At 38.8% G+C, this 24692-nt stretch overlaps 2 protein-coding genes across 2 annotated transcripts; one reads left to right on the top strand and one right to left on the bottom strand.

Annotated features, from left to right (window-relative positions):
* Nucleotides 1–334: 334 nt before the first annotated feature.
* LOC139743472 (cytochrome P450 2U1-like) lies at nt 335–3773 on the bottom strand. The gene is made up of 4 exons (XM_071653956.1): nt 3398–3773; nt 2021–2649; nt 1027–1354; nt 335–513 (listed from the first exon to the last, which is right to left on the bottom strand). Exons 1-4 carry the CDS (start codon nt 3771–3773, stop codon nt 335–337), a joined length of 1512 nt encoding a protein of 503 aa, XP_071510057.1.
* Nucleotides 3774–7947: 4174 nt separating this feature from the next.
* On the top strand, nt 7948–20626 carry LOC139743473 (inhibitor of growth protein 3-like). Its single transcript, XM_071653957.1, has 10 exons — nt 7948–7975; nt 10464–10535; nt 11768–11868; nt 12468–12533; nt 13106–13202; nt 15445–15501; nt 16306–16562; nt 18707–18882; nt 19472–19673; nt 20372–20626. Exons 1-10 carry the CDS (start codon nt 7948–7950, stop codon nt 20507–20509), a joined length of 1194 nt encoding a protein of 397 aa, XP_071510058.1. The 3' UTR covers nt 20510–20626.
* Nucleotides 20627–24692: the final 4066 nt, after the last annotated feature.

Raw genomic sequence — 24692 nt, forward strand, 5'->3', positions numbered from 1 at the left:
AAAAACGCCTTACATGTATAGTACCGTAGTCATAATACTTGGTGATGAGCGAATTTTCGCCATCCGTACAATCCACAGCCAGTGCGTAAAATCTCTTTTATGAGCGGTTGTTGCACAAACTTGAATATTAAACAAAGTAACTGTGCTCATTAGTTGCACTACCTCCAAAACATTTCAAAAAGAATCACACAACATTCTCCATTTCGTTGCAGATATTCTTTAGATATCTACTGCCAGGTGCATTGATCATTAAGATAACTGATTTGGAAAGCAATTGATATGATGTAGAAAATTGCCTCATTTTCGGATCATACATCAGCATGATTCCAGCTAATCAACGCGGGCGTGCGATGATCTCAAATTTCCTCGGAGCCAGAGTGGACGTTCGATGACCAAAGCCGTAGTCAGGAAGCACGCCTTCTGGCAGTCGGAAGACAAAATTCTGCAGGAGGATGGTGAAAAACAGGAATAGTTCCACTTTGGCAAGTTGCTCTCCCAGACACACTCGGCGACCTGAAAACAGAGGGAAGATGATGTGTTGCGATGATCCTCCTTATAGGTATGAGTATAGGTGTGTATAATTATGACTGCCTCTAAAGTGTCTATTCATGTGACCAATTATAGTCACTCGATCGACATATTAATGTAAAGGATGTAAAACAAAAGATTTTGCATTCCAGTAAAAAAAAAATGTGGACATCTCATCTCGATTTTAGTTACTGCATTTATATTTTTCAAGTGATTTGTGGGGTGCAATATAATTTTCCTACTGTGCGCAATTTAATGTATCAAAGACATCTGTTTTCAGAGGAAATAATTTTGTGAACTAACATTCACTTTCTATTATTACACATAAGGGAAAGGACCATCAGGCAATCATATACATGATCGTAATCATTATAATTCAAGGTACATTTGTATGAGCGTTTTTTTAGTTCATACATGTAGTTAACTTTATTATTGGTCTTAACACCTGGATGCAAAACAGCACGACGTCGGAGCTGAGGGGGTTTATTAAGGTCATACCAGCTCCGAATGGCATGTGTCCGTCGTGTTTTATGGTCGTCCTCCCGTCCTCGGCCAGGAATCGCATGGGGTCAAAGGTCTCGGGGTCAGGCCACAGCTGGGGGTCAAGATGCATGCCAACCATGTTCATCATGACAATTGACCGCTCGGGGAGATGGTAGCCTCGGAACATGATGTCCTCGGTCGTGATGTGTGGAATGCCGAGAGGAGCGATGGGGCGGATTCGGAGGAGCTCAGCGATGGCGGCTTCGGTGTACGGCATCTTGATACGGTCGTCGTAACTCAGCGTGCCGTGTCGCCCGACCACGGAGTCAATTTCCTCCCCAATCTGAAGATATCCCCAAAACAAAAAGTGAAATTGCCATCGAATGGACAAAGATAAAAGCACGATTCGCTAAGGCAATTTCAACGATCACAGGATAAGATGCGTCTCTATACAACATCTCCAAGTTTTCGTTTATAAAGTTCTCGTTTGGTCTAGTACATGTAGAGGCAAATAAATCGGCAATCTAGAAACAGGACCTTCGATTCATATACGATTCACGTTTCTCAACACAGATGTGACAGATATTGCGGAGATGTTACTTAACACGGCAAAAATTATCACTACCGTTTTGAATCTAAAATACACGTATTTCTGGAAGGGACCTTATGGACTGTTTGCGCTTTGGCATCTTACTGCTCTATAATAAAACAGTTACTGTCAAACCGTCTATACGTTTGTCTTTCAAAATCAAAGAAACAGGATGTTCGAGGTCTCATCAAACTCATTTAACTGAAAAATGAAAAAGTTAGTAGATTTCAAAGCTTCAATTTGTAAAATTAGTATGTAGCAACTTATACAAACTAGATGAATGTGATGACCATGGTCTAACTTAATATCACTGACCTATCACAACATTATGTTCACTAAATTTCCCGGAATGGATTGACATTTTTGGAGAGGATGATCATAGCATGATGATAGGTGGTTGAGTGGAACCAGCACCGGTACCTTTGCCTGCACTTGCGGATACCCTGCCATGTAGAGCATCGCCCACGTCAGGGTAGTGGCAACCGTCTCTGTCCCGGCCAGGTAAATGTCCAGCAGGGTGCGCCACAGAGTTGATTCGTCCAGGTAGCTGATCTCGCCTGCTGCCTCGGCCCGATCAATTTCGGCCAGACACATATCGATTACATCCCTCGGATGTTCGGCATCGAAAGTTTCGCGGTGCTCCGTCACCTCACCCTTCATCAATCCAATGAGAGCGTTACACATGCCTCGCTCCTTGTTGAACAGAGGAGTGTAGTAGAGCCAGGGCAACATCTCAAGTGGACCATAGAAGTTCTCCGCACCCAACACGTCCGTAATAAGTTGCACCATCTGCTGAAAACGCTCGTTGGAGTATTCAAACCTTCTTCCAGCCGTAATAGTTCGAATTATGTTTGCAACAGCGTAGTTTACAATGCGGAATGGGTCGAAGGGCTGAGCATCGGTACGGGAAAATTCTCGACAGAGGATTTGAGCCTCGTCATTCACAGTATCGCCTAAGGTCCTTTTCCCCATACCGTGCTTCCGAAGGGCATGTAGAAAAAAGCGACGCATTTCGCTCCAAGGCTTCCCTTCAGCAAAAATTATACTTCCTGACGTAAGGAAAAGGAGTAAAGCGTCGTTACAATACTCTATGTATCATTCTTGGAGATCATTCCAAAATCATTACATAACTCCATTACCACATAACTCAATCTGAATCAATCAAGACATGATAGTGAAGAATGTTATTAGAATTTATTGTTTCTTTTGATATTATAAAAGAAAGTCATTTTTCATAACTTTCTTAATTCTTAAAGAGTAATCATTTTATTGTTATGTATCTGAATCTCTCTAAGTAAAGCGCATATAAAATGGGTTGCATAATAATTATGCGCTAAAGATATCACAATTATGTATCATCATCATTCTCATAATACATCTGTACTCTGAGCCAATGGACAATGCTTTTCAAGTGCAGTTCAATGATCACGTACAATGTAAACTCAAAACTCAAAACTCAAAACGTAAAGATAATGTCGATATGGCATCATAAGTTGTAGGCCCTATTAAGTGGAGGCACAGAAGTAGGCCCTATCCCTTAGCCACTCGAAACAGTCAGAGCAGGCAATATTCCAATTTCAGTTAACTTGATCGAGTGGGGTGATGGGGTGGTACGTCGTAACACAATAATCATGTATTCCACACCAGTATAAGCCTACATTGGGGAAGCAATAGGGCCTATTGTCTTCGTGTAAGCATAACCTAATTGACCTTATCTATGCACCTCTTGAATAACTAATTAGCATGAATCCAAGCATTCTATACGCTGTATTACCTTATTTCGGCTTTTTTTTATACCTTCATCCTTGAAAGCCACGTGGGCAAGAGGCGCGGTGTCCCTTCCCGACGTAATCGCGGCCTGCTTCACGAACAGCTCTTTCACCATCTCGGGGTCGCTCATGATGACGAGGAGCTTCTTCCCCTTCTGGACGGAGTAGATGTCACCGTATCGCCGGCGAAGGTCGGTCACCAGCTCGATCAGGTTGGGCGGCTTGGAACGCGACACGATGCGCCAGAGGTCGCTAAGGAAGATGCTGAGCGTGGTAGGGCCAGGTGGATATGGGTGGGCGGGGCGTGAGCCGGATGCCCCGCCCTTTCGACGACGTAGCCAAAGAAAAGTTAAGAGCGCCGTAGCAACACCTATACATATTTGTGTGAACGTTCCTGGATCCATATCTTTGTAGGACCCCCCGTTTTTTCCTAAAATACGATAGAACAAAATACAATAAAACAAAATGAAGTCAATGCAAAGCAATTTATATTGATAAGCTACAGTAAAAATCATAACAGTCGCTGTACAATAACAATAGCCTCTATCTCTACAAGATTGATCCAGGAAAATATAATTCAACACTTCAGAGCGTCTGTATTCTCTCCAACAGGTAAAAAGTAAACAAATCTTACGGTGAAAAAAAAATAGATATAATTACTATATCATATGCAAGTAGTACTTCTTTTGAGTGCAGCGACCAGTGGACAAACACATAACTCCAATCTTGGCCCCAGCTCTCATCGGAATAGTCCATTAAATCATTATCATCCGCAAATCCATTTGTTGAGGACTCGACATGCATGCATAAGCACGGTAGTGCAGAACCATTGTTGCTCTACGTCTACAGAACGAGAGCGTGCATACACGTGCACACAATATTAGCAAACATAATGTACATAATATTATATTCTGTACTTGTACCCTAAATATCCTTATCTGTTACACCATGGTAGTGATACGCGGCCTACGGGTACCGTATATAATGTATTTCATAGTCCTGCTGTATAAGTTCCCAATGTGGCGCGTGTGCGTTATACCAAGGAGGTATACTGATGGTCGAGCACCTCCGTAGGTTATATACCGGCACTCCCAGCAGAGATATCCATGTTTGGATTGTAATACATACAGGCATACAGGCTAATGGTATCATATCAGATTGATTATACACACAATTTAAACAATTAGTGTAGGTATACCGTATATAGCTATCGAACTGACCTGCAGCTACGATCAAAACTGCTGTGTGACTCGCAGATCCGGAGCGCTGAACTTCGGTGTGATGAAGTTCCAGCAGACACCAGCGTGTGAAAAATCTCAGTATATACGCCTCACTGCAACTTCGAAGTTAGGAATATGGGAACGTCTTCTTCGCAGACATTACCGTCAGAACGTTGCCTCATTTCTCGCTGCAGTGAACAAAATAGTGAATCATTACCCCATGCATTGTTCGACGTATACTCTTTCAGGCTCACCGCACACTAGCATAATACACCGCCAATAGCTAATTCACCAGGCGCATATTGTTGTCAATGAAAGAGAGGAAATGTCTTACGTGTAGTCTAGTACTGCGTCTTGTTCAGATGTTTCTAATTTCTTTCTATGGACTCCAGGGAGAAATTAGGAACATCTGAACAAGACGCAGTATCTAGAGAGTGGAGATCCCCCCCCCCCCCCCTACACACACACACACACGCACGCACACACGAAATACTATGCCCTAGCTTATAATATCCCTGTGGCCATCTATACATTTGACGACTATACCCTGGATATGTTACAGGCCTACAGGGCCTATCTAATGACACTGTAAATCGCGTTCGTGTTCATGATACGGAAGATATAGATATACACTATGGGTGTATACATTTGTTGTTGTTTTTTATGTTATGATAAATTCATATACGCATACTTCGTGTGCTTGTGAGACGTACAATCACAACTGCCAAGAGATTTCCGCCCTATGCCAGCACCATCATATGACTTTAGATCCGTATATGTTATGGGGTCCTGTACACGATTTTATGTAATGATTGTCAATCGATGTTTGGGGGTCAAGTTAACAAAAATCACCAAATATTGATTTGGTAAACGAGGCTAAAATTTCATCACCAAGGGTTTGAAAAAAAAAATCACCAAATTTATTTATTTTTTTGTTGTTGTTACCGAGATCACTATCTGGCAACGCTGAACCGGAAGATGAGGGATCAAGAGGAGGAGGAGGAGGAGTGGGGGGGGGGGGGGGGAGAGCTAGGGATAGAGAGAGAGGAAAATGGGGGAGAAAAGTTTGTTGATCTAGTTCAAATGAAAAATATATGTATTTGTATTATGAAGAGTTTGTTCGAAAAAACCGATAAGTCCATATTTGCCAAATGGAGATATTTGCGATTAAAGGTCAAGAAAAATAGAGAGAATAATAAGAAAATTTTTGCTTCGTTTGACCATAACTTCTAAAATGTACCTTTATAATTATGTAGTGACCAATATATCATTTAAAAGGTATTATTTTGTACTTTATGAAAGAGACCGTACTTCAAAATCTTCAAAAATGGACTTATCGGGTTTTGCGAACAACGAACTCTTCATGATGTGTGTGTATGTGTGTGTGTGTGTGTTTGTGTGTGTGTGTGTGTGTGTGTGTGTGTGTGTGTGTCCGTTGGGTATACATCCGTCCTCTCAAGACGCCAAAGCAAGTGAGGTACGCCATGTACGCCTGAATATTATAAAAATAATAGATAGATATCAATAGTAAAAGCAGTCATATATAAACAAAAAGAAAAAACACCACAGGAGCCAAACAATATTAGACTGATGTTTCGGTCAAAGACCTTTATCCACGCTAGTTATAATTAGTCTGTATAGGAAAGAGTAAAATCTTACCGGCGCAAGAGTAGAAATTTGATCAAAATCGGATAGTAGAAAGAATTATGGTATTGTGACGTTTCGCCAATTTCTTCAAAACAGTTCTCGTACAGTTGATATAAATCCCGGATAAAGTCTTTGACGTTGATAATGGCCTTTGACCGAAACGTCAGTCCATTTTTTTTTAATTCATTTATTCTTTTATTTTTTATTTTTTGCTCCTGCGGTGTTTTTATATGACTGTTTTTGCTCTTGGTATCTATTTATTACACACCGACGCAGAACTGTCATATTTTGATTATTAGGCCTATATACATATATATATATATATATATATATATATATATACATTTATATATTTATATATATATATACATATATATATATATATAATATATATATAATTATATATATATATATATATATATATATATATATAAGAAGAATGAGTCTCAAATGCGCCATGTGTAGATCCAACAAGAAGGTTTTTATTCACAAAATTTTCAACCCGCCTCAGGCCTTCGTCAGTGAATTCCAAGATGAACATTATAAACGGCAGACGTGGAATACACAAAAACAAGACCCCGTTACAATAGCAAACAACACGGGAGATATAGGCCTATAAGTCCCAAAATGTAGCTCAATGATCGATATGTACAGGGATATCATTAGAGGAGAGTTCCACGCCAGTTATTAATTAGTCTGGATAGGAAAGAGTAAAATCTTACAGGCGCAAGAGTAGAAATTTGATCAAAATCGGATATAAGAATTTGGTAAGTTAAAATTGTGAAGATTTGCTAATTTCTTCAAAACAGTTCTCGTACAGTTGAAATGAATCCAGGATATGAATATGCAAATGAGTGAGCTGCCGATGCTATCACCTTCATTTCAGGTGATTATACAATTTGCCATACAGAAAAATTACGAAAATTCAAGTTTACTATGGCAAATTGTGAGGGGAGTCATCAAAAGTTCATTTGCATATTCATATTGACTGTTTAAGACTTGACTATATATATCTTGAAAGTTAGCGAAAACTTCACAAAAAGTTTCACAACTCCCTTAATTTTCATTCGACTTCGATCAAACAGCAACTGTGGCTTTCACTGATTGTGCTTGTAAGATGTTGCTCTTTGTTTTTAAACTAACAACTTTGTCCCGGAATTTGGAAGAGGCTCCAGGCTCTCCCGCTCTAGTTCGAAGGGAGATCTCCCGCCAAAGCCCATTATTCCGCAAAACCCCCGTTCTCCTGTTCTTCCGTTATACTCTCCCGCCCTGGCTCTGATGTGTCTCCCGCTACCGGAGACCTAAACTAACATGATGGTTACATATCCACATTGTGCCTTGAACAGATCGTATCCGGGCAATTAACCCCCCACATAGTGGTAATGTGGTAAGGTTAGAGCAAAGATTAGGGTTAGGGTTAAGAGTTTTGGTAGGGTTATGATTAGGTTCAGGATTAGGATTAGGATTACGGCCAGGAGAAGGGTCCGGGGTAATTGCCAGGGGGTACTAGTAATTGCCCTAGACCCGAACAGATATACGGGCCTTCCGTGCGATCATGTTGTTAAGTAATAGCCTCTTTTTCATGCACTCGGCTGGCCTCTCTCTCTCGAGCAGCTTCAATAGCCCCATCAACGTTGAAGTTGTATCTCATACGTAGAGATCGCAATTGGTTGTGCAAGATAGGCCGTAGCGCGCGGAATAAACCATTAAAATGTTGTATTTAGAGGATTATCTTGAAAGTGAGTATGCTGTTTCAAAGTAGAACTGTTGTTTGTAGTGAATACATACATCTGAGGGTAACCTTTGCTTGTTCAGAGTTTACATTGATCGAAAATGCTTTTTATTCTTTATCTGTGTTGTGTATAAAGGAATGGTGTATCAAGTGCAAGTGATTTCCGGTCAATCATTTTCTACGCGAAAGTCGTGCATAACGTGGCTATAATGTAAGGAAATCGATACTGTGTTTCCGGTCATACTCTAAGTTTCGATGAATTTACAGTTATGTCTGTGGTTACATTCCTCACTGTTAAGACTCATGGTTAAGTTATGGTTTCGTCTCAGTATTACCATTTGTATTACTATTCGTTAAAACGTTTTGGTTTCAACTTACGAGCCGAACCGTCGGCGTCGTGATGTCTGTAGTCCCATATACTAAAGATCATGTTGTGTGTCCGTGTGTTGTGTATAGTCTAGCGAGGTGCCCGCACCTCGCCAGGGCAGGGGCCCGAATACCGTAACCCCGCTTAAAATTGTTTTAAGCGCGCTAAACAAAAATTTATGCCCGGGACTGTGTTCAGTACGCTTGAAACTTGGTAGGCTACCACAACCAAGCAAATTGTCGTGAAAACAAAACAGTTTTTCGCGAAAAACTGAAATTTTAATCGGAATAGGACCCTACGTTATGACGACGTGTTCAAGTATCGCCCCTGTCCCCGCACGCATCTTTTACATGTATGTCTATGGGAGCATCACGGTCACCCGCACACATCTTTCAGTGCTTTGTCTATGGGAGCGCAGGTGACGAGTTGCGGGCCCCTTCCTTAGCGTGCAACTTTTTCGCATCGTTCGCGTTTGACGATGATAGCTGTAAATTTTCGATCTTTTCATCAGTGAACTTGTGATTCCATCGGAATTTTCAGCATTTTTCCTGTATGTGAATTGGATTTCAAAGAATTTCAGTGGCGAAATGTGATTCAAATATGCGCAAACATTTACTATGACGAGGTGCGGGTCACCCAAGTATATACTATGAATATAAGTATGATGATCGATGTGATGATATTGATAATTGGTACTTTTTTTTTTCGTTTTAAAGAATATTTTATTTTTCATCAATTAGAAACGCAATGTACAAACAAATTTATACAAAAATCTTTACACGAATTTCATAATTTCATAATTATTTTCACAATCCATATAGCTATAGGATCTAGACTAGAATGGTCTAACATCGTTACTCTAGAATATCTAAATCACTAATTTGTCAATCAGTTGCAATGAAAACATCTCGACGGGAGAAAATTCATGAATTTGAATAACAACTCTCTTTTCAACATTAATTCGGAAAAAGTTCCTGATGTCCCCCCCCCCCCACCAACTTGCACAAAACAAACAAACTACTATTCCCTTTTCCCAATAATAAACTAAATAAAGGTTATGCCATTTATAGGAAGACTTCCCATAACCTTTTATTTAGTCCACCAACAGCAAAAAAAACAAAAACAAAACAGCAACCTATCTATTTTGTGCAAACTAGTGGGGGGGGGGGGGGGGACATGAGGAACTCTTTCCATTCATTCTTCCCGACTTTTTATATCAATATCCATTGAAGTTTATTCCAGTAAAAAAAAAAAAAAAAAAAGATACATCGATGTCATCAGTATCATTGACATTGCGTTGCAGGCCCAGTGGCATTGAAGATAAAAATTTAGAATAAAACTCAAACTTGATTTTCTACCCTAATCCTCTAACCATTACCATAGGTGTACACACAATAGGTGATTATCAGTATTATCATTGTTATTTAGATTTTACTGCCTCCGCCAATTCAAGGAAGGAGGTTGTTTTCATTGTACGGAGGCTCATTGATGTGTTTGTTTGTCTGTTTGCAAAAAAAAAAAAAACAAGTTGTGAAAGGATTTGACTGATAAACTTGCAGGAGAAGTTGATAATGACACATGGAACAAATGATTTAGTAGTGCTGCAGAAATTTTTATGGATTTCTGAAGGATTTGTAAATCTTTTGGCAGATATGGTCAATGAACTTGAGAGTTGAAGCTGCGCATATTTGAGGTTTTAAAAAGTGCATGCTCATCTAGGGTGAGGCGCCAGGTAGCTGGAAGGTAATGATGCAAAATAGTGGATTTTTACTTGGTACCCCAGGGTACTCGGTACAGCATCATATGCAAATCATGTTTTTATTTGTTTAATTTTTTTTTATTAGAAACAGTATACTTAAAATTTATTCCTATAAGCAGTAAATAACTAATTTTTAATTTCATCTGTGAATGTTCTGTAATGGCAAATTCAGATACGGGATATGATAATTTGTTTCTTGTCAAGTAATTCATAACATCTACCGTTGTATGTGTAAATATCAAATGCAAACTGTAACAAGACTGGATGATATATTGCACTGTCTGCCACCTCCTACTTCTACATGAAGGCATTTGACAACACATGAGTTAAATATTAATTTTCTGGAATCTTTTTCATTGTTTCTTCCAGTGATCGAGCAGCTCCCGATGGAACTAAAGGAAAGGTTCACAGAAATGAGAGAAATGGATTTACAAATTCAGAGTAAGATATGACATCTACACCTTCATTGTATTATCTTATGTATGTATGTATTTGTGTGTTTGTATGTATATACACCAGGGGCCTGTTGCATAAAAGTTACAATTATGGTAACTTTGCCATCCAATGGTAACTTCCATGGAATTCTTGATTTTGATTGGCTGTTGAGTATTGTTACCATGGTAGTTACCATTGGATGGCAAAGTTACCATAGTAGTAACTTTTATGCAACGGGCCCCACGACTCGACATTAGCAGTGATTTTGGCTAACATTGATGTTGGCCAACCAAATTTCCAAAAAGCTTGTCTTTTGGTGGCCTGATTAGGCAGATGAAACTCAAAACTGCATTTTATATATATATATATATATATATATAAATATATATATATATATATATGTATGTATATACACATATATATGTGTATATATCAATATATATATATATATCCATATATATATAATTTTGAGGCACAACATTTTGTTAATTCAGCTACCAAACTTTCAAATTCTAAGATTTTAGAAAAAATGTTAGTGTTGAGCCCTGTATCATGTAATGTATATACAGTACATGTAGAGTAGAGAGGGAGAGAAAGCATAGTCTTGATAGCACATAGTCTTGATTATTTAACAGGCACTGTTACTTTTTTTTTTTTTTTTTTTTTGGTGTTTGTAGCATTAATGATTGTAGAATAAGAGTAAGAGTGGAGAATGAATTGTACAACTTCTGATGTAATGTTAGTTTACAGAAAATAGTTGCGTTGATCCTGTAAAATTTTATCAGCAAAAAGCCAAGATTTTTTTTTTTCTTGAATAAAAAGATCATAGTGAGTCTCTTGGGCAACTCTTTCTTTTGGCTGTTGGCTCTACACAGTGGAAAGGAAAATTGCTAAAAATTGTGTAAGCATCCATAGCTGTGTTTATTGGTCTGTTTCTTTTTGAAATAGTTTAAATTGAACCAAACTCATAAACGTTCTTCGGCACTGTTCATATCATTTTTCTCTTCCCCATTACACTAGTTTGTAAATCTAAACAAGAATTCATGAATTTGTCTGAAAGTAGACTCTGCATTACTATGAGGTAAAAAACAGACGCAGTCCATACATGTATCTTTTGAAGTCATTCTGTGGATTTATTTGCGAGCTTGTTGAAAAATGCACTGCACACATGCAAATATGCTATTACTACTGGTATTAAATGCATGTGAGATTCTTCCCATTCTTTTCTATGTGCTCAGATTCTGTAGATACACTGGAGGACAAAGTGAAAAAGTTCTTTGAGGCTGCCAAAAAATTGAAACCAGACTCCAAGCAGCAGCAATATGAAACATTACGAAAGGTGAGAGCACAAAAGATAGTTCCTTCTCAGCGCTGACAGTTTGGAAAGTTGTACATTAATCATATCACATTTCGACTGAACAGGTTAAGTTTTATAGTATGGCAGGTCCCAGTGAAAGTGGACTTAATCTCTTCATAATTCTGGTTTTATGAATGAGGAACAATACATGTAAGGCAATACAACCTTAGGACACTCTCTTTTCAACAGAATTTTGTCAAGTAATGTTGCTTCATATATCAACTGAATTCTTAGCATATACAGTTCAGATTTATGAAGAAATAGAAAGATATCTATAGTCACATTCTTGATGAATATGCATAAATGGTAATGATAATGAGGCTCAGTGTATAAATGTTAATTCAATTCTGTGAAGAGAACTAAATATTGCAGTGTAATACACAAATCTATGTTGGGAATCAGCTCTGCTAGTCAGTCACCATGCTATGTGTGAAATTCTGGTCATTGAAAATTCATTCATTCATAGCATAATGAATTGTACAAGTACATTTGCATGCATTGCATCATGACATGAGGTAAATACCACTGTATTATGTGTTCTTTGCATGCATTTATTCACATAGTTCTGTTTTCCTCTTCAGGAATACTACAAATTATTAGATGGTGCCGATGAAAAAGTTCAACTAGCAAATCAGGTGTATGATACGGTAAGATGTTGCAACAGATATTTTATCATGAAAGTGTAGAAGGTATAAATTTCATGTATCGTTGATGCAATTTTTTTAATATTGTGCTAGGGCTATCGAAATATAAAGTATAAAGTGTATTTTCTGCATTCCCAACATTCCTGACACAATTCTGTATTTGTTTAAAAGAAAAAAAAACAGCAACAAAGAAAAAGTATTCTACTGGTATGTCATGAATATTTTTGTGCAAATAGTTTGTTTTGTGCTCAAGCAGGTGAGGTGAATTTTACATGTTTTTGATTTGGCGAATGGTCACAACAATTTAGTGAACACTTCAAGCAGCTCACCGCTGCTGTGATGGTTTAGGGCTCTGGCAGCACTTTCATTATATGCTCAAGGCTTACTGATCAGTGTTTCGAATTTGCTTAATTTTATTTTTGCACTCAGTTTTATGTCGAGCAAAATGCATAAAGATTTCCACTTTTACAGTGTATCTTGTCTCAGTGAGCATGGAAGAATTGTGTAAAATGATTGAGCATGTTGATGTGATTGCCTAAATATGACAATTTGCTTTATTTTCTTTTTCATTGTAGGTGGATAGATATTTACGCAAGCTAGATCAAGAAGTCAGTAGATTCAAGATGGAGTTAGAAGCAGATCATGCGGGTATAACAGAAATCCTCGAAAGAAGTAAGTGAGCAGTTGTGGATCATACAGTACTACATCAAAGGTTTTGGTAAAGAAAAGAAAGTCCCATTTTTTAGCTCACCTGAGCCGAAGGCTCAAGTGAGCTATTGCGATCGCTCTTCGTCCGGCGTGCGTCATGCGTCGTCCGTCGTCCGTCGTCCGTCGAGCGTCGAGCGTCGTGCGTAAACTTTTCACATTTTCATCTTCTTCTTGAGAACCCCATGACCGATTTTCGCCAAACTTGGCAGGTAGCACCCCTAGGGGGATAGGATCTCAATTTGTACAAATGGGCACCATGGCCCACCTGGGGGGCCCCAGGGGGGCCCAAACACCCCAAAATTAAGGAATCTTTAAAGATCTTCTTCTCTAGAAACAGAAGTGATAGGGCTTAGTTGATACTATGAGTAAGTAAAATGATGACTGTAGTTTCAAGTTTGTTCATTGGGGAATCAGGGGTACCCCCCTTGGGACCCAGGGGAGGGGGGTGGGGAGGGGTCCTAATGGGGCCTAAATTGTACATTTTCATCTTCACTTTGAGATCGCCATGTCTGATTTTCACCAAACTTGGTAGGTAGCATCCCAAGGGGGATATGATCTCGATTTGTTCAAATGGACACCATGGCCCACCTCTGGGGCCCTCAGGGGGCCCAAAACCCCCTAAAATTAAGGAATCTTTGAAAATCTTCTCTAGAACCAGAAGTGATAGGGCTTAGATAATACTATGAGTTGGTACATTGATGACTGTAGTTTCAAATTCGTCCATGGGGTTGGCGGAATCAGGGGTGGTGCCTAGGGGGTTAGGTGGTTAGGGGGTGAAGTTGTGCCTATCAACTTATGGGTGTACATGCTCAAGGTCAAAGGTCAAAAGGTCAAGGTCAAATGCTCAAAATTTTACTATTTCCCCCATATCTATGCAATGCCAGAAGATATTTTCTTGAAACTTAGTGTATACATGTATTACCCAATTAAGATTCTCTGGTGAGAGTTTGGGGTCATGAGGTCAGAGGTCAAAAGGTCAAGTAAAAATGTTAAAATTTCACTTTTTTCTCCATATCTTGGAAATGATTCATGGTATCTTCATGGAACATAGTATATATGCATGTCCTGACTGGCAGTGATTATCATGGGAATTTTGGGTTCATGAGATCAAAGGTCAGGGGTCAAGGGCAACACTTCAAAATTTTACTATTTCCCTCATATTTATGCACTGCCTGCAGGATTATTTTTTTTTTTTTTTACTTGGTGTATGCATGAATAACCCAAGAGAGATTCTCTAGGAAGTTTTTTTTTTTTTGCCAAAAAGGTCAAAGGTCAAAGATCAAGTGAAAGTGCTGAACTTTACTTCTTCCTCCATATCTCGGAAGTGGCTCAAGTTATTTTGAAACTTATTTTCGTACATATTTATGCATGTTCTGCCTGACAGTGATTCTCTTATGAATTTTAGGGTCAAAGGTCAAGGGTCAAAGGCCAGATGAAAATGGTAACAATTTACTATTCAATATATTTTGCACTCTCAGAGATACTGAAACCAGCGAGAATTCAGCTTGCCATAGAACCAATAGCGTTCACAATGTGTGGAATGTGGGGCGGACGGTGTGATTGTCATTGTCCGTTATCATTGTGAATGAGACGAATGGCTGCTGGTTCTATGGCAAGCTGAATTCTCGCTGGTTTCGGTATCTCTGAGAGTGCAAAAAGATCACATTTTGAAAATTGCAAGGGTGACAAAAATGGTCCTAAAATCATAATGCATTAACCAAAATTAAAGAACATGGTGTCATTCTATTGGAAAAAGAAAGGCCTTTCCAATAGTATGCAAAATAATGACATATTTGCAATAATATTGCTGAAATTAAAGATCTTAGGTGTTCCGTTCTTTCTGGGCCACCCTGTATATAGTTGATATATATGTATTCATATACACACCTTGTGTAGTATGTGCTTGTGTGTATGCTTTTCTGTCTTTTTGTGCGTGTATGTACATTGTATGTCATTGTATGCATTAAAGTGCTACCGCTTCTTCACAAAGCATATTTAATGCAGTTGTGTTAGAATGTTGTTTTTTTTCATCCTTTTAGTGACAGTAACTACAAATTTTTGCCCACAACCTTTACGTGGACTGCCATGTCAAATGAGCATAAAGTAAAACATGATCGGCATGCTTATCTTCAAGTTTCATTGAGTTTACTCCAGAGAGTTCGTGTATGGATATGTAATCCTTTTTTTTTTTCATCTTGTTTTCCAGGATCACTAGAATTAGAATCTTCACAGAAAGCACAATCAGGGTCATCCAAGTCAGACAGTAAGTTCATTTACTGTTAATTGTTTATTTATTTTTTGTTTTATTATATTTAATTGTTTGTTTATTTATTTTCCAGTAAACAATTGTTCATTAAATGTTAATTCCGTGATAATGCGAGAATCCTAAGAGGTAATCCAAAGAGTTCTTGTTCACGTCTCATGCATTGGTTATGTTGTTATGCTGTGTTTTCATAATGGCACAGGTCATCGGTCAAGCTCAAGTCATTGAGTAATAGTTATCATTTCACGCAAGTAGAATGGTTGGTGAAATTATATAAACTTTGATGAAATTTACCATGACAGGCCAACTGTCTGGTGTGATATAAGGATCAAGGTTATAAGCAATAGTCAACATGAAATTTCATTCCTTTTTTTCGGTAGTGGAAACGATGTCAGATGAAATTCAGTCAGATAAGATAAAAGTATTTAGTTTGAAGGAAGTCATTCATTGAGATGATTCTGAGGAGGATATGACAAAGATTGGGATTGATGGTCAACCTGTGATCTTAAGATACCACTTTCCTTGGGGAAAATGTTACAAACATTTGACAAAATGTAGTCAGGTATGGTAAAATGTGTAGCCATCATAATAGTAATCATCAATAAAAGGATTTTGTCCTTGCTGCTTCAACAGTAGGGGGTTGAACCCCAAGGTAGACTGATTGATGGCATTTGGAATTCATGAGACGGTGGAGCGAGAGGAGAAAGGTGGGAGATATGTAGCACATTTAGTGTATGAAGCCAAGGCATATTCACAGATCATGGGTTTCACTTTAATGTCATCACATATTTTTTGCCCTCACAGAGAGAAAACACGCTCTTGACAATCATGTAGACAAACGGGTAAACGCAGACAAGCTTCTGTCAACACTAGCCACAAACGCCGCACAGGATATCGCGTCGCCGAGGGGCAGCGGCCTGGTTGGCAACAGCACCGGGATGGTGAACTCCAGGGACAGTGCGGGGTCCAATGCGCAGCCAACCCTGTCCTACATGGACAACGTGGGCTCAAGCACTGCCATCGCCATGGCTGCGGCCCAAGCAGTGTCCAACACGTTACAAGTAAGGTGTTGTCAAGTCTTCGTCGGGTTGCATGCTTAAAAGATGAATGTGCTGCATACTTCAATCATAGTCAAACAATGAGTTTGTGGTATATGTGCACACCAAAGTTAGTGCCTGCAAAGGAGAGGTAAAGACAATGATATTATACGGACAAACACAAAAAGAAATGCATTGTGCATGAAATGCAAAGAGATATGCTCACGATAACCATATTCACTATCATTCTCAAAGCTTCTAAAATCCTAGTCATAATTGTCACAAGATTTACAAATTGTATATGATGATGTTGAAACTCTGTGGTAGTTGTCTGTACATGTATTTTTTTATGCCTCTGCATTATGTTTTCGGGTTGTCCATCCTTCGTCAGTCCGTCCGTCCGTAATCGATTTTGTGGACAGCGTAACTGAAAAAATGTTTGAGGTATCCTAATGAAACTTGGCATGTGCATGTATGAGTGGGCGAAGTTGTGCCTATCAACTTTTGGGTGCACATGCTCAAGGTCAAAGGTCAAGGTCAAGTGCTCAAAAGTTCACTATTTCCCCCATATCTATGCAATACCTGAATGTATTTTCTTCAAACTTAGTGTATACATTAGACAGAGTTTTGGGTCATGAGGTCAAAGGTCAAGTGAAAATGTTAAAATTTCATTTTTTTCTCCATATCTCGGAAGTGGTTCAAGGTATCTTCATGGAACTTAGTACATATGCATATACTGACTCAGACTGGAAGTGAATATCTAGGGAATTTGGGGGTCATAGGGTCAAAGGTCAGGGGGTCAAAGGTCAAGATTAACTCCTCAAAATTTCACTTTTTCCCCATATATTTATGCAATGCCTGCAGGTTTTTTCTTGAAACTTAGTGTATACATGTATTACACGATAGAGATTCTCTGGGAAGTCTTTTGCCAAAAAGGGCAAAGGTCAAAATGTCAAAGGTCTTGTAAAAGTGGTAAATTTCACTTCTTCCATATCTAGGAAGTGGCTCAAGGTATCATCATGAAACTTAGTACATATTTATGCATGTTCTGCCTGACAGTGATTCTCCTAGGAATATTAGGGTCATAGGGTCAAAGGTCAAGGGTCAAAGGCCAGGTTAAAATGCTAACAATTTACTATTTAATACTGAAATTATACTTTTCTCCATCCCTTGAAAATTACTCAATGCATGTCAAAAGTCAAGTAAAAAATCCTCAAATCCCCAAATACATGCTCTCTTAGAAAATATAGCCATTAATCCAATTAAACTTAGTTCAAGGAAAGCGAACATTCAACACATTTGTGATAATCATGGCATTTTAATATTTTGCTAATTATGTTAAACTGTCATCACACATTGTCAAGACGTACTACAGACCTCTTAGGAGAATCATGCATTATGGCGGAGGCATACCAGTCGCCATAGCGACATTTCTAGTTAATCTTTATAAAGTGTATGGGAAAAAGTAAAATTACAATTTGTTAGCTGCTGAAGAATTTAACCCCCTAGTATTCGTCGCTGTCATAATAATTGGTTACCTGTATAATGTGAGCATGATGGCCTGCATCTCCTTAAGCTGAATGTAATAAAAATATGAGAGGTGCCGTGAAGTATAAAGGTTGGTTTATGAAGCCTTCAGATATTTTGTTACTAGCCAAATTATGCTAGAGCGCTTCTTTGTTTACAGTCACATCATTTGAAACATCATTACAGATTTGTACGAGAAACAATTTAGCGAATTATTCACTGTATAATCAAAATTTCAACTGTTGAATATCTGTTTTATGCTTTTGTAAAGTCTACATAGTTCCATTTGCTTGATTTTTTGTGTTTTGTGCAGGAGTATGTGGTTATCATTACGTTGTTGTTCATTTTTCCTACATGTTTGATTGTTGCATGTCCACACTACGAAAGATATTTTGGTTGCCAGTCTGGGGTATATTTTTCAGAATGGGTAAATTGTTTATATTCAAGTGATTGAAGTTTCTGTACAGGAATGGGTTGTGTCAGCTCAAATGGTTAAATAGGGAAACTGCTTCTATTATACCTCTGAGGCATGGGAAAACCCATCTATTTTTTGCTGATGATAAGATGTATAAATTCCTGGCCATGCAGAATACCAGGTCTTGTGACGTGCAATTTTTTATGCCATGCTATCCAACGTTCAGATGCAGCAGGGTAGAAGAACAGCAAGTCTAAAGGCCAGCTACGAAGCCATCAAGTCCGGTGCGTACTCTGGCCTGGGAACGCTGGGCAGAGACTTCACATATGGCAGTAACTCGGCGGCTTCAGAAGGCACATCATCTTCCAGCAATAAGTCCAGTGGACGTCACAGAAACAAGAAGTGAGTTTCTCCTCTTCCTGCCAAGATGTTGCTGGTAGAAAGGGATGTTAGCATGTCATTTTATTGTGGTTGTTGAGCATGGGGAAACATGGGTGGTCCGATTGAATCTGGCTTCATTTGCTGCCCACCAGGTACATTAAAACACCACAAATAGCATCCGTTAGCAAATATGTGTATGAAAGCATACACACATCAGTAATGGTCAACTCCAGTCAAGATTCCTCGGCTGTGTGTCTACGTACATAGAGATCAGTGCTAAAGCTGTACACAGTTTGTTTTACCGAGATTCTCAAATATATCTGAGGCGGTCCAGCCTTCCCACTCTATGGTACCCCCACGCTACCGGGGCTATAAGAGATGACACTAACCAAGTTAGATGTTAACAAGCATTTCAAGTGTACAACACTCGTCCAGTTTCAAAGAATATCTTACAGATTTCTTTCCATTCATTTGTGCAGTTCATACTAAGATTATCTTGGGTCCCTCCCCACCCCCCCCCCCAAATTGATTTAATCAAAGTCACTTTCTTCAAGGTATAGTCTCTGTTACTGTTTTGCACTGTGAGTAATATTTGCTTCCCCTTCATTAGGCACAAAAGTTCGTCAAGCTCAAGTAGTCAACAGCAGCAGCAACAGGCAGTAGATCTACCTCCCTTAATAGAGCCGCTCGCAGAGCAACCGCTGGACGAGAGTTCACAGAGCTACGACTGGGCGTATGACCCCAACGAGCCCAGATACTGTGTTTGCAACCAGGTGTCCTATGGCGAAATGGTTGGCTGTGACAACCCCAAGGTAAGATAGTTCAACGCTGGAACTGAATCTCTGCCGATTACACTGGCTCTTGGCCTGACCCCCATGGAATGTGTACTGAAAATATGTGGGTAAAGTTACGTTTGGAGTTGTACTGGAATTCAACCCTTTGCTACACCAATTGGAATGTGCTCACATATTTTGCAAGCTTGTGGTCTATGGACAGAGCTTTAATCTTCCATAACAGCTGAACATACCTCATCTCTCACTTGCATATTTGGACAAGAAAGTCCACCTTATTTAGTGCAATAATTCTATGTACTTGCTTCTTTTTTTGATAAGATCAGAAATCTAATAAGATTGTAGGGACTAGGTAACCATCTGCTTCAGTTGTGTCATGTCACCTCCACCCTGTTGAAGCAGGGAGTTCTGGTTATTTTCCTGCTTATTTTGTAAATATTTCCTTGGAAGGTTTTGGAAGGCAAGATGCCCAAGATAGATTGACATGAATAATCACAAGGGATGCCAGGATTCCTGTGTGATTCTGTCTAGATGTTTGGTGATAAATACTGCAATCAATTAACAGTGATATTTCTGGCAGCTGAATGAAGAGAAAAACCGAGAAATGGTGATATGTATGTATACTTTGAAAAGTATACCTTGAAATATCAATGTAGAAATTGTCTCAGCTCTGATTCTTTGTTCTGACCATTTCCTCTCTGTATGCATTTTTTCCCCAGTGTCCCATTGAATGGTTCCACTACGGGTGTGTGGGCATCACAAACCCGCCCAAGGGCAAGTGGTTCTGTCCACAGTGTACGGCGGCCATGAAGCGCCGAGAAAAGAAAGACGTGCCGTCATCGCACAAGCACAAGTGACTAGCAAAGAAGAAAAAGAAGAAGAAAGCTCGCTGAGATGCCAAGCCATCCAGAATGGCTGTGAACAAGAACGGATGGAAGGGGCTTGGACAAAGAGACAGATTATTCCACTTTGGTCATCAACAATAACACTGTAAAGTACTGGGAGACTGCTATAGGAACTTGTTGCCTTCCGGAAAACAAGCAGAATGTTCATCATAATTATAGTTACTGAATTTTGTTGCTCTTTGGGCAAACTAATAAGACTTTTTTTTTTCTTAAATGTTCCCCCCGTCTCAAAATTTGATGACCTCAGTACATGCCGAAGATCGGCTTATCCCAGAGCTGAGAGTGATTACAGATGATTCAAGGTGCTCTTGTCCATCATTGTAAGAGCAAACTTGGATTACTCAGAAGTAGAAGTCCTCTTTTGCAAAACCTGCCAGTAATTTTCATAGAAAACACTGTTTTGTGTTATTTTTTTTCAAAATTGTATTACACATATGTCTATTGCAGAAAAATTAAAATACTGTTCCCCCCCCCCCCCAAAAAAAAAAAAGAAGAAAGAATGCCTTTTCACCCATCGGATTACTGCAATAATGTGAACAAGATTGGCATCCCTGGAAATGCTAAAGGCATCTCTCAGTCACTTCTGTTATTTTGGTGGTGAGATTTATGAAAGATGTCGCACAAATGGAATAATTCTGATGTATTTACTCTTCCACATGATGTCTTAAGTTACAATGGCCTAGTAGTCACTTTGTCGTCCCGCACTGTTTTGCAAAAGAGGACTTCTGTCTTGAGTATCACTCTGATGCAAGTATGAGCTCATTTATCTTGCTGAGAGGTATGTGTATGCAATTACGTCTGAGGAACATTACACAAAATAGTATGGGCAACAGTATGGGCAAAGGAGGTGGTGATGCTCTCCTTTGCCTAAATAGGCTAGTGTTGCTACGTTGGTATCTAGTTGTGGCAAATATTACTTCCCTTGTTATCCCCGTCAGTCCAAAGCCCCTTCGTGATCAATTGACCTTTAAAATATCCGCATGCCAGAGCTGCACATACAAAAGTTCTGGCGTGTCAGGTCGATAACAACCTCCCTTCTCTACCACAACATCACTGTAGAAAGGTTTCATTCTGACATGACACAGTCGGACAAATCCCACAATCTAGTGTGACCACTGTTCGTGTCGGATATTGGTTGTTATATTTCTTTCCGTTCTTGTGCATGAAGTTAGCTTTTACCCTTTTCACAGTCCCATCACCATTGGTAGTTCCGTGTTTAGCTGTAGAACCACCTTAAGGTGATGTTGCATGGAGGTTCCACCTCTTTGTGCAGTGGTGCAGTAAACATCGTATCTGTGAATCGTGGCTTCTTCTTTTTCTTCGTGAAGTTGAGTTTATACTTTTATTTGTTTGTGTAAGTGTGTTTTTGTCTGAAAGTTTATTTTGTTGCAGTATTTAGCAAAACCAACAACAGGAGACACAATGTGTGACAGAAAAAATAAATATTGTAGCTGGGTGAGAGTTCTGAAGTGATGAAGCGGTTTCTGTGTTCTCCAAAATGTATTCTCAAGTTGGTTTGTTTCAGCGTTATAGACTGCTTCTGCATATAGTTTATTGATGTGTATGAATGAAATTACTTCTGTGAGCAGTTAAGAAGCTTGATGGTTATACCACTGTCAAGTGAAAGTATAGTAAACCCCTTTTCTTTTTCTCTGTGGATCAAGTTAGCAGTCAAAGTGTATTGGGAGAAATAATAACCATCATTTTGTTACAATAAACTCCAATGAAGACCAAAGAATGAACAATTTAGAAGACATTCATACCTAAGATAATCTGATTTGAGAATACTAAAAGCCATATACACCCTGAAAATGTCCCCTGCCCTTTGTAATTGTTAATGATTTCATAAATAGTGTTTCATATTTGCCGAGTTGGTGCCGCTTCGGATCGGCACAAAGTCACCCCTGGTCCTGGTCCACAGTACATGTGTGTTTTTATAGTTCTGGAATTGCACTGATATTGACTGAGCATGTATGCTGGAATACACAGTACCGGGTATATGTTGCTTCATGCAGGCAGAATCTATTGTATTGTTTTGGATGTGATATTGGGATGTGGCATGTGATTGTTGATGGGAATACTCATGAATTTTGATTCACAGAAGAAATCAACAGAAATGACAAATAGATTTGTTTTGGGTTTTTTTTCACCTTCAGTGAGATATGTTATGGGGCCACATAAGACCCATGTTAAAAGACATTCACTGTGATAAATTAATAATTGAATAAACATTGATAATGAGTAATAATGATGATCACTGTAGCAAATTCACTGAAACATGCTATGCCTTCTGATGTGATTGTTAAGTATTGCATAAAATGGTGAAAAGTTAAATATTTATCTGGTTTCTGCAATTATTGTAAAATTTTGGATAAAAATATCCAAAGTGCATGGGAGTCTCAACCTGACAAGATCTTGAAACAATGGTAGAAGCATTTTTTAATTATATGTGCTAATGAGATTGTATTCTAAAAGTATATAGACAGAGGTAATTTCTATTATTGATAATGAAACATAGTGGTAAAGTTTTTTGAACAGCATAATATATTGTACTACTCAGTTTCGTACATTTTCAGTCTTATCCATGATTTACCGGTATGTTCAAATGAACAGCAGATACTCTGATATACCTATCACTACTGGCTCCCACCTATCTTTTCAAGGTTTCTCAATTATTATCAAACCTATGCTGATCCATCAAATTCATGTGACATGGCGTGAGCCAAAGGTGTAATTCAAACTCATCCCCAAAGTTATGAATGAGAAAGGAAGCAGCCAGATTTCAAGCAGTGGATTCATATTTGTGGTTGCACAGTCCCCACATGTTAACGACATGCACTGTATGAGGTAGTACTACAAAAATGCATGGACCATCACCTACCTGCATTGGGTGATGATATGTTAAGTGGCTGTGATATCTTTGTAGGATTAAGTGAGTATTTTCTTTTGAGATCTCCTCCTTGGTTTGTATGTGGGAGCTATGACCAGTGTGTATTTGACTGAAACTTTATCTATGGTAAACTAAAATCAGGGAAACAACTAGGTAGGACTTCTTAGCACTACCCTCCAAGTAAGGCTCCTTTGTAATGTATTTTCTGTCTCAAACTTGCTCTTTCGAAATACGGCCGACATGTATTCAAACGGTTCATGTAGTAATGTAATATATTTGATGGGAGTTCAAGATTCACTTGATTGTTGAACAAGATTGATTGGCATTGCCTTCTTTCAGATGCTGTGCTAGTCTCTCACGAAATTAATGTCTTACAAGGAAAATCCAGGGATTGAACTGATGCTGGAAGTGTAAATGAACAGTGTGGAGAACTTCTCTGAGTAGAATTATTATATATTCTCTCTTTTATCTCTTTATGCCAGGGGAAAAAAACCAACAACAACAACAACCCAACAAACACTTACATGTGCTTGCTGTAATGTGTACTGTAGCATTCCATAAATGGTTCCTATGGGGGAGATACGGAGGGGTGGCACATTTGCACCTTTATAAGGCAAGCTAGAGGTGCTACATCCCCCCCCCCCCCCCCCCCCGATTTAAAAAAAAAAAACAAAAACAGAATGGTGCTACAATGTACTAATTCCCAGTGACAAGTAGTAATTTGTCACTTCATTAGCAGAGATCACCCACCTTGTTCAATACATGCTATCCTTAAGACATATGCCCCGGGGATTTAATGATTTGTAGTCATGGAGATATGAGGAGTGCAATGATGATTATCATAGTGTATGCATGTTCACAGAACTACATGAAATAACACGAGAAAGAGTATTTTCTTGGTTGGTTGATAAGCTTTGATTTTGGATTGGCTATTTTCTTGTTTGTCTTTTTTTTTTTTTGCTTCCATTTTCTGTATATATACTACTGAAGTATTTCCATGGTTGTTACTGAGGGATAGTTTGCACACATTTATTTCACTCACACATTAAATCTTTTCAGAAAATAGGTGTATTTTTATCATTTTGTCTTCTATCCAATTCTAGCAGAATGCTTTAGTGATCCAAAGACATACACATATTTTCTTTTTCTTCTTATTTGTGATTTTGTGTCTGTTACTATATCACAAAATATCTTCCAGCATTGAATTTGAGATTTCACCTAAAAGGGCATGCTGTGTCTGTAGCT

Source organism: Diadema antillarum, unplaced genomic scaffold, assembly GCF_040938485.1.
Source record: "Diadema antillarum isolate AM-2024a unplaced genomic scaffold, OU_Dant_1.0 seq00001085_RagTag, whole genome shotgun sequence".
Lineage (NCBI taxonomy): Eukaryota > Metazoa > Echinodermata > Echinoidea > Diadematoida > Diadematidae > Diadema > Diadema antillarum.

Bases quoted from the DNA above. Each gene is read 5' to 3' on its own strand.
- LOC139743472 (XM_071653956.1), bottom strand. From the start codon at position 3,773: ATGGATCCAGGAACGTTCACACAAATATGTATAGGTGTTGCTACGGCG. The intron at 2,650-3,397 runs GTATAAAAAAAA...TCCTTACGTCAG, and splicing joins CGTGGCTTTCAAGGATGAAG to GAAGTATAATTTTTGCTGAA. The intron at 1,355-2,020 runs GTACCGGTGCTG...GGATATCTTCAG, and splicing joins ATCCGCAAGTGCAGGCAAAG to ATTGGGGAGGAAATTGACTC.
- LOC139743473 (XM_071653957.1), top strand. From the start codon at position 7,948: ATGTTGTATTTAGAGGATTATCTTGAAA. The intron at 12,534-13,105 runs GTAAGATGTTGC...TTTTCATTGTAG, and splicing joins CAAATCAGGTGTATGATACG to GTGGATAGATATTTACGCAA. The intron at 18,883-19,471 runs GTGAGTTTCTCC...CCCCTTCATTAG, and splicing joins GGACGTCACAGAAACAAGAA to GCACAAAAGTTCGTCAAGCT.